This window comes from Xenopus tropicalis, chromosome 7 (genome assembly GCF_000004195.4).
Source record: "Xenopus tropicalis strain Nigerian chromosome 7, UCB_Xtro_10.0, whole genome shotgun sequence".
Classification (NCBI taxonomy): domain Eukaryota; kingdom Metazoa; phylum Chordata; class Amphibia; order Anura; family Pipidae; genus Xenopus; species Xenopus tropicalis.
The window spans coordinates 52,793,910-52,807,051 of record NC_030683.2 but is presented as its reverse complement, the minus strand read 5'-3'; the positions used below and the strand labels follow the sequence as shown (position 1 = coordinate 52,807,051).

The following is a 13,142-nucleotide window of genomic DNA, read 5'->3' as shown; positions in this document are numbered from 1 at the left end:
AACTATGACTCTTATTGTTCATGTAGTATTTTGCTAAAATTATGAAGATTAATTAACCTTAATGTGGGTTTAGCATATGTAGATTGTGTTAAATATACTTTGGCTGATAAATGAAGGCAATGAAGCTTGACTAAGTATGCAACATGTTAAATTGTGTCATTTAAAAGACATGTATTGTCTGGCATACAGTATATTAATATAGTGTTAAAATGTTTTCATGAATTTAGGAACACAACCTCTACAGTATTTATATTTAGTAAATGTAATCATAGAGGAGCACACACCCAACAAATAAATGAGCTTGCCCAGGTGCCTGTAATAACTGTTGCAATAGTAGAACAAGGTATCTACTTGTGTTCAGTAATAAAACACAGTGTATTTCAGTGTATTATAAAAAAAAAATGATAAAACTTTAAAACACCTTAAGAAGTCATCTTGAAGTTCCGTGACTAAAAGAATTCAGCACTTGTGCAGTCACCTTGGAGTTTTAGAATTCCAAACTGCATTGTTTATTCTGCACTGAAGTTACAAAAGGTGTCATAAACGCAAACAAAATTTACGTTTAACAAAATAAAGAAGAATCTTTACATTCCTTTTTATAATTCCTCTTAAGGGCAGGGGCACAATAAGCGGATCATCTGTTTTCCTCAGCTAGTGTAAAAATTGTTCGCATTTTTGTGCCAAAATCCACTCAGTGTAGCTACAAACAGGCTGATGCCATGCCTCTCAATGGGGTTACATAAAGGAGTAGATGGTGGCTGATCCACTTTCGTCCACCTGCATACAAAATGCAGGCTGAGGAAAACAGATGACCCACTCGGTATGTCCCTGCCCTTTAAAGCTTTCTGCACACCATATCGGGCTAATCCACAAAGGGTTTTTTGAAATTTTGTCCGGTGTGCAATCCTTTTGCATACAAGAGTGGTATTCCACGCTTGAGCTCTTATCGGTTAGCGAGGCCATTGTTTTTCATATACACATACCATTGAGCTGCCAAATTGGGTGTCATTGCTGACCCCTGTTTGGCTAAATATAAATAAAGTATGCTTGTGATTTATCACAGTTCTCTACTTATCTTATTGTAGGTTGGTATTTGCTATTGGATAATCCATAGATGCTCAATTACTATTTATATATATATATATATATATATATATATATATATATATATATATATATATATATATATATATATATAGATATATATATATATAGATATATATATATATTTAACTGAATTCATATATATATATATATATATATTCACATTTTTAAAGCAATTACATTTACACAGACATGAAAGTGAAGTGAAGAACAAAGACAGTAGTAAGTACTTAAGCAGTACATAAATCAACGTACACAAAAGCATAGGAAACCTAGCACACTTTTAGCCAAAATAAGAATTCCTAATAAATCTGATAGAAATACTAGTTCTTGTTTCTACCAATATTTTAAAGATGACTAGTTAGCAAACACCAGAAGGGCTGATGTAAGCTGCCATACACTGATTTTTCAAAAATGGCTAAAGCTTATAAACTCAAGTCATGTTAAGGCTTTTTTTTATATGTATATATACTGACGTGATTGTCCACTTAAGTAAAACAGAACTATTCAACTGTTGCCACATACTTTGTGTACTTCCATGTGAGTATATTACATAAATGCATGCAAAGTTGGTAGATTTATTGGCTGGAGATGGGCTCAACTGGTGCCTCATTATCAAAAACAGAGACCAAAGTATGTTGTGTATGATAGAAGTTGCAAATTTAAAGGGATGCTATCATAATTTTTATGGTATTCATTTTATAACTAAATTACACTGTTTACATAGCAAATAATTCGATCACACACAATTTCAAATTTACACATTTTATTTTTGAACCAACAAATGTATTTTTATTTTTTGGTATGTAGGCAGCCATCTATCTCTGAGTCTGCGCTTTCAGAAAGAACCAGCACTACACATTAGAACTGCTTTCTGTTAACCTGTTGTTTTTCCTACTCCCATGTAACTGGATGAGTCCCAAGCCGGACTTCTCACTATTGAGAGCTGTTCTGATATATACTGGCAGCTGCTATCTTGCTAACTTCCCATTGTTCTGCTGATCGGCTGCTGGGAGGGAAAGTGAGGGGGGTGATATCACTCAGTAAAGTGTGACTGAAGTTTATTAGAGCACAGGTCACATGGCTGTGGCACCCTGGGAAATGAAGAATATAGCTAGCGCCATGTGACATTTCAAAATTAAATATAAAAAAAAAATCTGTTTGCATTTTTAAAAAACTGATTTCAATGCAGGATTGTGCTGGAGAAGCACTATTAACTGATGGGTTTTAAAAAAAAAATTAACAACTGATAATACTGCTTGCATTCATTGCTATTAACAGAATGTTTTAATATCAGTTCAGATTATGATCTATATTTTATCATTTTTACCTCTTAAAAAATAACATTTTAAGGTTGTGTATATGTGGTGTCACTTCTTTTCATTTCATGCAGCGTTAATACAGTTTCTTGCTGCTGCTGAAGCTGGGCGTGACCTGGTGTACTTCACATTTGGAGACCGAGAGCTAATGAAAGATATCTACCTAATGTACTCATTTCTTACAGAAAAGAATAAAACAGTTGGTGAGTAATAAGTTTCCCAGTTGTTAAAAGCATTCAAAAATGTGTGAAAGTTAATTTTATAACTTAAATTAAATATAATGGTTACATGGGGCCATTACCTATGTGATTTGTCACAAAGGGTGCCTAGATATCAGTGCTTGTGTTTTGCCACAGAGCAGTATTCTGTGGGTAGGTAGGGAACTTAGGGCAGAGGATTATTCTGCTGTGTAACATGGTTGTTGTACATTTTAGCACATTTTTGCAGTTCTTTGTAAGATACATGAAAAGACGAAGCTTATATAAAAGAACAAAGTATGCCCAGTAATTTAGAAAAAAAAAACCTGTCATCCTATACTTATGATGCCACTCTATAAAGCGTGACTCTGCAACAACTTGTGTTTGCCAATTTGGTGTGTCCTCTTCTGTTGTGGCTGTAATATAGGATAAGAACTATTTTTCCTTTCCATGTGTTTAAACAAATTGCATTTATCCAGATCATTCAGCCTGTGGGCTAATCATTCACTCATTCAACCTGGGTTTGAAATACAGACGCTTACCAAATGGAGCCGAATTAGTACTGTAGTGAAATGTAATTTAATATCTCATCCATGCTAATGCCAAAATTATTTTTTGTTTTCCTTTGCAGGTGATATATACAGTCTGTTGATAGAATATTATAACAAAGTGTGCAGAAATTGTTCTACTCCAAGACCAGATGAAAAGCTGTACAGATTCATATACAACAACTTGAAGTCCTGAATGGAAAGTACACTCGTACTCATCTGAAGCAATGACAATAATTATTCAGTGTATCATATAGGCTAGCATTATCCTTGTATATAAAAGAGCCCTTTAGTCCTACATGCTTTATAAGTGTACAGTGGGATCTTTACAGGGTTGTGTTTCTATTTGTTTTTTAATATACATTCACCTTATCTGAAATAATTTTTCCATTGATTTTCTTATTATTGCAGAGATGAGTATTTTTATTAGGTTGTTTAAAGAAAGTAAATTGCACCATGCCTATCGTGTTTATAGCTGCAGCTCTAAAAAACTTTCTCAATAGTGGGATAATATGCAGATCCTTGTACACTGGATATACACCCCTGCAAAATGGTGTTTTTTTGTTTAATAAAAGAAAGAAACCTATTTAAATCATGTCAGAACTTATTCCACTTTTATTGCAAAATTGCCATCTATACAAAGAAGTTTCAAACAAATCAGAAACAGTTTAGTGATAAAAGGAAGAAAATGAATCTTACCTGGTTGCATTAGTGTGCACAGCCCCTAAACTAAAGGTGCCCATACACCTTCAGATCCGCTCGCTTCGCGATGTTGCCAAGCAAGCAGATCTTCTCCCGATATCGCCCACCCGTAGGCCAGGCTAATTCAATCTGTCGTATAGGCAAAGTCGGTTGATGCGGTCCCCGATCCGACTAGATTTTTTAACCTGCCCAATCGATATCTGGCCCGTCGGTAGTGCCCATACACGGGCAGATTAGCTGCCGAATCAGTCTAAGGGACCGATATCGGCAGCTAGAATGGGCCCGTGTATGGGGACCTTAATACTTGAAGCACCTTTTGATTTTTATACAGCATTAGTTACCCTTTTTGGTTAAAAGTCTATCAGTTTGGCACATCTGGAATTGGCAACTTTGGCTCACTAATTCTTCCAAAAATTTTCTGGATCTATCCGATTGTGAGAGCATCTTCTATGCACAGCTCTGTTCAGGTCACCCGCAGATTTTCAGTCAGATTAAAGGAAACCTATACCCCCAAACAATGTAGGTGTCTATAAAAAATATATTGATTAAACAAGCTCATATATAAAACCCTGTTTCATCTAAAAAAACATTTTCATAAAATTATATATTTTTTAGTAGTATTGTGCTATTGGGCACTCCTAAATAGAAAATTGCCATTTTAAGAATTAAGGGCCGCCTCCTGGGCTGCATTATTTTTGGTCATGTGATCTCTGAGGGAGCAGACACCCTATCACTGAATGGTGGCTCAATGGAAAGATGTAAAAGGGCAATATTCACTGATTATATATATATATATATATATATATATATATATATATATATATATATATTCCAGTTTGGCGAGATTCTTTAATAGGCCACTTAATATGATATAAACTATCTATTGGTAAGTATTCATTCTGGGGGTATAGTTTTTCTTTAAGGTCTGGACTCTGGCTGGGCCATTCCAGAACATTGATTCTACTTTGGTGAAGTCATGGTTTTATTGATTTAGATGTGTGCTCGCTATTCATGATTTCATCCACCTTGACTAAAGCACCAGTTCCAACCAATGAAGAGCAGCCCCAAAGCATTATGCTTCCTCCACCATGCTTTACTGTGGGTATGGTGTTTTTTTGATGATGTGCTATGTTATTTTTGCACCAAACATACCTTTTGGAATTGTGGATTAATAGTTCAACCTTGGTCTCATTACACCAGGATACATTTTTGGGAGACTGGGTTTACCTAGCCAGACTTGTATGTTTTTCTTTGTGAGTAAAGGCTTTCATCTTGCTACCCTACTGCACAACCCAGACATATGATGAATATGATTGATTGTTGTAGTAAACAACTAATACTTGCCCAGAAATCCTGCAGCACCATTAATGTTGCTATAGGCCTTGTGGTAGCCTTCTTCACCAGTCCTTCTGCTCCATCACCTGACAGTACATTCTCTGTTGAGCCATATTTTCTCCATTTTGTTGATGACTGTCTTTACTGTTCTCCATGGATTCAAGGATTTGGATAATTTTGTACCCCTGTCCTGTATGATATCTTTCAATAATGAGATCCCCTTCAAGTTTTAAAAGTTCTTTTTGGACTATGGCTTTTGGGGTATGAGACCAAGACGATTAATCCTACAGTGACAGCAAAACTTTATTTGAGCACACTCTAATTGATGTAAGGTTTATTCTAACTACTATTTGAGATGAGACTGATGTGATTGGTGGCTCTGATTGCAGCCACACCCTTGGTTATTAAAGGGTGTGCACAGTTATGCAACAAGGTTTCTGTATAATTTATGCTTCTCCTTCTTTCACTTAAATGTTTAATTTGTTTTAAACTTTTTTGTATACATTGCAATTTTGTAATAAATGTGGAATAAGTTCTGACAGTATTCATATTGGTTTCTTTTTATAAAACAAAAAACTGCCACTTTGCAGGGGTGTGTAGACTTTTACCCCTGTGTAATTAAAGGCTATAAGTTTGCCCTGTAGCAGTAACCATTGCAACCAATAAATTTTTTTTTTATATTTTTTTGCTTTTAAACTGGTGACCAGTAAATGCTGCCTGCTGATTGGTTGCTATGGGTTACTGATCCTGGGCAAACTTAGTGCCTTAATACATAACCCCCTTTATATCCAGTGTATATGCTAGCGGATCAAGCAATGGCATTATTACTTGCTTTTTAGCTTACTAGCTCCAGGCTTAACAACAGAATGGTTTTTGCACATATTGTAGAGTTTCATGCAGGTTTCATATGTACCATTTAACTGTTTCTGAATCCTGTCAATAGGCAAAGGTATACATTTATTTTTAGCTACAGATAATTAATCTAACATTTAATTAAGCAATATGTAGAATCAGATGTGTAGTAACTTTCAACTATTGATTTTTATTGCACTAATACATATTCTCTATCTGCATCAAAATGCCCATAAATTTCTGCTGCCTGCATAATACAAAGTATGGCAAGTGCTTGACTTCTTGCTTGGTTTACTTAACTTCTTCTTATCAGTTTGCAGCATCCCCAAAGTCTTGACCACCAACCTTAGTAGGAGAAACGTCTATGTTTGCTCATAGCATATACAGAGATTCCATAAATGCAATCAGCTAAGTGTTACTCAATGTGCAAATCACATTTCAGCAGGTTATATTGGGTCAGTTACCCAATATGTGTTTAGCATCTCCTGCTTTGCATGAATAAATGATCTCTCATGACTGAGCACCACTATGGATCTTTAAAACCAGCTGTCTTCAAACACAACAGGTAGTGCTGATCTCAGTGTGGGCTTTCAGTCTCCGTGGTATGTGTCCCAGAGGCAGTGCTGTGTGATGTGCACCATTACATGCCAATGACCTTTCTCAGGATAATCTGCTTTGCTTAAATGGCATTCCCCAGAGATTAGTAGCCTTCTTCCACTAAGACGTGTAAAATTCTGCATTATCTGACATTAGGCAAATTTATTTACTTTGTTTTAACAGTTATACATTTATTTATCATTATGTTAATTAAAGCTGCACTTTTAAAAATCCTGCACTATTTCTAAAATTGTTAGTTTTATTAAAATACCTTTTCTCTCATTTTGGAGTGCTTTATGACATAAATCATTAAAGTCTAATATGTAAGGTTCCTTTGATCCAAACAGACTTGCCGGGGCTTTGTTTAAGCAACAGATAAAAAATGAATCTGATTTCTCCTATGGTGCCTGCACTTAAGCTGTCCATACATGTTGAGATTTTTCTCTCCCTAACAACAATATTAGTACGATCCGACAAATCTGGCAAGTCTGGCACCAAATGATCGTACATATATTGATTTCGTACAGCACCTGTTAAGAAAAACTATCATACAGGCTTGAAAATTTTCTGCAATGGACAATGAAATTTGCCCATTGTCCAGTTGTTTGCAGGACTAAGCAGGTAGTTTTCCTAGCTTCAACTAGAAGATATCACTGTTGCCTGTTTTCATTGGTGGACATATCATATTTTTAAATGATCATTTCAGGATAAGTTTGGTCAACAACAAAAAGATCTTTTAAAAATCGTGTCCAGCTTTATCCTGCCATGATGCAGGGTGCATGATCAAAATGTTGTTTACTTTAATATATGTATAACAACATATGTCCAAGGTATGGGATCCCTAATCTGTAAACCTGTTATCCAGAAAGCTCTGAGTTACAGGCAGGCCACACGGGGCAGATTCTCAGGCCTCCAGATAAAGGCAGGCCGAGAATCCTCCCCAATGCTTTAAAAAAAAATTGTATTTCTCTGCGAACCCCTTATATGCGAACCCTTTACCATGCAACTGGGTGTAATGTTTTCAAGTATTTGAGAAGCCATCGAGAAGTTGTGGTCCCAACTGGCACATTTCTCAAGGACTATTACACAATATGCATTAAATACATTTCATCATGATTCACATGAAGTGCTAGTCCTAGTGGTATATAACATGTGTGCATGTACCTGTCTGTTTCAGGCTCAAAACTTACCTCTCTGGATAATTATTTATTGCAGCTGTGGGGGCAGTTCAAAGACCCAGGAGGCTGGAGACAACATTTACATTGGTGCTCCAATCTTTGAGCCTTTGTGCCACCCCTTAACCCAATGATCCCCAACCAGTGGCTCATGAGCAAAGTAGGCCCATTTTTACATTTCTAGCTTGGATATAGGTTTTGGAAGAGCGTTTTACTCCAAACAGAGCCTCCTGCAGGCTAGAGGTCCACATAGGGTTACCAAATTGCCAACCACAGTCCTTATTGGCATCCCGAAAAGACTTTTTCATGCTTGTATAGCTCATCAAGACTTTTTACATCTAAGTGTGGCTCACAAGGTTTTTTTTTTAAAAAGGTTGGTGATCCCTGTCATAAACAACATGTCGCAGGTGGAGAAGATTGTCAGAGTTCCTATAAATCAGAAAAAAACAAGATGTGTCCTTTGTCTTGGAAATAGAGTATTATTAATATTGTTTTGATCTGTATTGGTGTCCACTTGTCAAATATAGAGTATCCTTCCTGTCTGGCACAATTCAGTTACAAGAGAACTTTTGTGGGTAGCATGGTACCACTCTACATCTCCTTACTGGAGGCTGTATTACTGACTTGATCTTACTACTGTAAAAGGCCATGGGTTTTATCTGGCCAAGGGAAACTTAAGCACAGCAAATACCCCCTAAACCTGCTCTTACCAGATAATTCAAGGTAGCCTTTCGGCTTAACCAATCATAGACAGCTGATTTTCCACTAATGTATATGTAAATGGACAAGGAATTCTTCAATCAATTTTGGTATTTCAACCTAGAAGCATTTTAGAGACAACTTTTAGTTTACCTTGGAAAACAGTCTAGATTTTCATGATATCTTTTATGATGCTTTTTGATTTGTCTAAATTAGTGTGTACATCTATATCTGTAGTCTGTAATCTGAAGTTATGTGGCTCTGAACACAAGTATTTTTTTAAATAATAATTTAAACATTAAATTAACCCAGTAGGATTGTTTTGCCTCCACTAATGATTAATTATATCTTAGTCTGGATCAAGTACAAGGTGCTGTATTATTATTAAATAGAAAAAGTCATTCTTGAAATGTGAATTATTTGATTAAAATGGGGTCTGTTGAGAGATGGCCTTTCAGTAAGTGAGGGCTTTCTGGATAATGAGTTTCCAAATAATGGATCCCATACCTGTATACATAAGTTAAACTTTTTTTATATGTAGGAAAACACAACTAATTTTGAAAACCCTGTGTCTGTGTAAATCTGAATGCCACATGTCTTCTGAATAGTTTGAGATTTTGATATTTCATTTGCACATAGTTACCCAACTATTGTATGTGGTATGTAACAATCCCGAAATTAATAATGCATTATGGTTTTTATGGCTCTTTTATGTCTCTTTTTTTTCTAAGAATCCCACTGGAATTAACCAGTTCTATAGTAAAACTACCCCATAATATCTAGAGACTTTGAAATATACAAAAACACATAATGAGGATATATTTGTTTTTCATAACCCCCTAATGCTGAGATTGATGCACAAAAACTTTATTTGTATGAAGTACTGTTTCCAATAGATTTCAAATAACTAAATCTGTGCTAAAGTTTGTAATGTCTTCAAAAATTGACTGGAAATTAGCACTTTGCAACATTTCATATTCCACATTCCTTGTGTACAAAGAAAAATAAGTTAGAAATATCAATACCAAGGGTGTTCTCAGTGTGTGATACGTATTACTTAACCTACGCAGCATGAATACAACAGCCCCCATAAAACCCATTAGGAAGCTATAAAATGGACGTACTTGAGATTTCATATTGACATTGTTCATTAAGGTGAATAGTTTCCAAATATGCTTTTGCACTTCAGTGTGGCTGCTAATGTGTCCATCCTTCCTCCTCTAATGAGTGGCGTGCAACTGTGCCTACTGACCAAAATCTGCAGCTACTGCCACCCTGAACCCGACTAGCTCCACACCTGGTTGCAACAAAAGGCACACCAGACTTATGCCCAGTCATCAGATGTAAATACTGTTTCTAACATGTGCTCTGGAAGTAGTGCAACTTGAACTGGGAGAGTTCTAGATGAAATTTGCACCCAATTTGTATCAAAACACAAGCACAATTGCATCTGTTTTGATGTACATAGGCAACAATATGAAAAGATGCAACTTGGAGCATAGCTGCAATTACACTGGAATCATGGGGAGCATGTTTCATTATGGTTAAGAATGAATTTGCAGCTGAAATTACATTTCTGAATGGCCTCTATTGTCAGCATTTTTGTGTGTTGCTAAAGACTGTGAGAGAAAATATAGTTTTTGAAGAATTCAGAATGGATGCATTGATTTTTGTGTATAAAAATGGTTTTGTGGTTTAAGTTTCAAATTGAGTCAAAATTGGTATGTTGCATCATTCTCACTCATGCTTCATAACAAAGGGAAAAAACCCAATATGAATGTAATGGGTCTTTTTAAATAAGGGTACAGTGGAATTGAAGATGATGTTAGAGGAGTTATGGGCACAAATTATTTTAAATGGAGCATTGCCGACTTCTTTTAAAAAATATATCCCATAAAAAAGCCTATATTTAAAACATTTTTGCATAACTTAAGCCTTTTTATTGCAGCTTTCCAGATGTATGTGCTATTAGATAATCACATATAGAAAAGTGCCATTTAAAAAAAGGTGCCATACTAAAGTCTGCTTTCTGGCACATATGAGTCACTGTGCTCACTCAAACAAGGGCACAAATACTGTATGTTACATCAGCCAATGAATGGACAAAGCTGTGTCTTTTGTTCTTACACTTCTTCCTGTAACTGTAACACCAAAAGCAATATTTAAGCAATATACAGTATAAGCAATATTAAAGAGAGGGCTAAAACAAGAAAGGTACAATCATTTAGCATGCCAAAAAAAAAAAAAAAAATCTTTATTTTCTGAAGGACTGGACAGCTGTCAAAACACTTTGTTCAACAAACTTTTATTCAGGTGTTGACCTAATGTCCAAATGATGTTTCAAAAAAGGTTGAGAAGGAACTCCATGTAGCAGCTTTGCACACTTCCTCTGGAGGTATATGCGCCTCAACAGCCCATGAAGTACTTACAGCTCTGACTGTGTGCCTTTAATCCCCTCCAGTAACTGTTTTCCTTTTAACAAATAAGCATTCTGGATAGTTGTAATTATGGTCAAAGTGGCTGCAGCTTTACCTTTCCTTACTCCTGAAAGAATTACAAATAGTTGTGAGAATTTCTCAAACTGGCTGTTCTTTCCTAAGAAATGGATAAGCATCTGACCAGATCAGTAGTATTCCACTTCCTTTCCTGATCAGTCTGAGATTCTGGAAAATATGAAGGAGTACAATCTCTGTGTTTAAGAGAAATGGTGTCAACACCTATGGCAGAAGCTGGATTCATTCTTAATATGACCTTATCCAAGTGAATAATTGTAAAAGGCTCTTGAGCTGACAACTTTTTTTCAAAATTCTTCAACTTTTTATCATTTTGATTTGCACTATATATATTTTTATCTTTTTGGTTATATTCTTATGTGCTTCCACCAATACGACTGCACATATTCTTGAGCTGACAAGGCTCACAACTCACTCTCCTCGCTGATGTTACTGCAGTTAATAAGATTGTTAGTTAGCATCGTGTCTGACACCTGTAGTGTCTCAAAAGGTTGCTCTGTTAAGGCATCTAATAGTAAAGGTACATTCTACATGGAGATAATGAAATATATCTTATTATATCTTTAAATGGAGATATGTTTCTCTTACAGGTTTTAACCTGAAGATAGCTGCCATGAATTGTATCACAGATGGCTTCTAAGCCCAAACCTTGCCCATAAAGGCTGAAATGGCCAAAACCTGAAATTTTAAGGTTCATAAACTGTGGCCTTTCTCTAGACCTCTCTTTCTCAAAAAAACAGTATTTATGATATCGTCATATCTTCCACAAAAAGATCTTTCTTCTTAAAATAATCCATGAACACTCTCCATGACTTTTCATATGTCTTATTTGTAGAACTTTTTCAAGAGTTCATCATTGTCTCTACTACTGGTTTTATTTGACCTGATTTCCTTATTCTTTTCCTTTCAAATTCCATGCCTTGAGAGCTAGAGCATGAATCTGTGAAGCTTTGGCACCAAAAAAAAAATTATTTTTGTAGAATTTTTGTATTCCATGTTGCCCATTGCACCATTGGTATTGTTAAAATCAATAGACTTGTTACACTCATGTACTGTTTTGCTGTACATATATTGCTCGTCATCTAAGAAACCTTCTGCTTGATCTTTATTTTCTTCTCTTCTGGCATAGTCACAATTGCCAAGTTTGTACAAAATCTAGCCCCCAGATTCATAGTTATACATGTTGATCCCCTGTTTCTTTAATTCCTTCATCAGGTTCTTTGAATACACCCTTGTTGGGAGTGAGAAGCCAAATGATAGTCAAATGAATTGATAATACCGATGCTGACCCACTGTCAAATGAAGAAACTTCGGGTGTGAAGTACACATCTTTTAACTCTATGGACAGCATCTGATCTTCTGGCATGATCTCTGAAATGATTTTTTAAGAGTGACTCCATTTTAAACAGTTTTGCAGTGAAATGCTTGTTCAACTTCCTTATGTCTAGAATTGGTCCGAAGTTGCCTGTCTTTCTTTATCTTGAAAGCTTAGCATCACTGTGATTGCTCCCTGTAACTTTAACTGCTTCACGTAAGCAAAGATTATTTTCCTTTTTTATCTGTTGTGTGGGATCTGTGATATGACGAAGTGGTTCTTTCATGAAACCTCAGAAATGCTTCTGGCGGATCTAGAGGATTTACTCTAAGCTCTCTTTCAACCTTGCAACTGTGTATATTCTCATCTAGGTCTATAACACCTTTGCTCTCTAAAGGTTGATCTGTCACGAAATTACTATCTTTGTCTCTCCTTAAAGGAATCTGATGAAACGTTTGGTTTGCGTTTTTAAAGGCAGGAAAACACTTTTCCGTGCTGTAATCATTTTTTATAAGGTTCTCTAATTTGGAGTCAAAGAGCATATCAGCCTCAAAAGGCATATTGCCCTCCTAGAACATAGGGACAGAGATAGAGCTCTGGATGAGGTCTTGACTAAATCAATGGAGGCACCTGCAACAAAATCTGTGGCAAGTTTGAGATCCGCTAGGGACTTTATTATACTGTCCCTATCTACTCCCTGCTTTAGGGATTTCTTAATGTTGTATAACTATGACTGCATCACATGCAAGACTGAAGCTATGGCAGGTCTCCATGTAGCAGCTCTGT

General features: G+C 35.9%; 1 protein-coding gene across 3 annotated transcripts in view; it reads left to right on the top strand.

Moving 5' to 3' along the window:
* The window catches only part of parg (poly(ADP-ribose) glycohydrolase), a 64,198-nt gene extending 57,262 nt beyond the window's left edge, over positions 1–6,936 (top strand). For 2 of the 3 annotated variants that reach the window (XM_018095271.2, XM_031904831.1), the window contains exons 16-17: positions 2,498–2,626; positions 3,252–6,936. In XM_018095271.2, the coding sequence (XP_017950760.2) occupies positions 2,498–2,626; positions 3,252–3,364 (242 nt within the window). In that variant the 3' untranslated portion in view covers positions 3,365–6,936. The remainder of the gene's footprint in view (positions 1–2,497; positions 2,627–3,251) is intronic. The other variant, NM_001127042.1, reaches the window with a different exon arrangement.
* Positions 6,937–13,142: the final 6,206 nt, after the last annotated feature.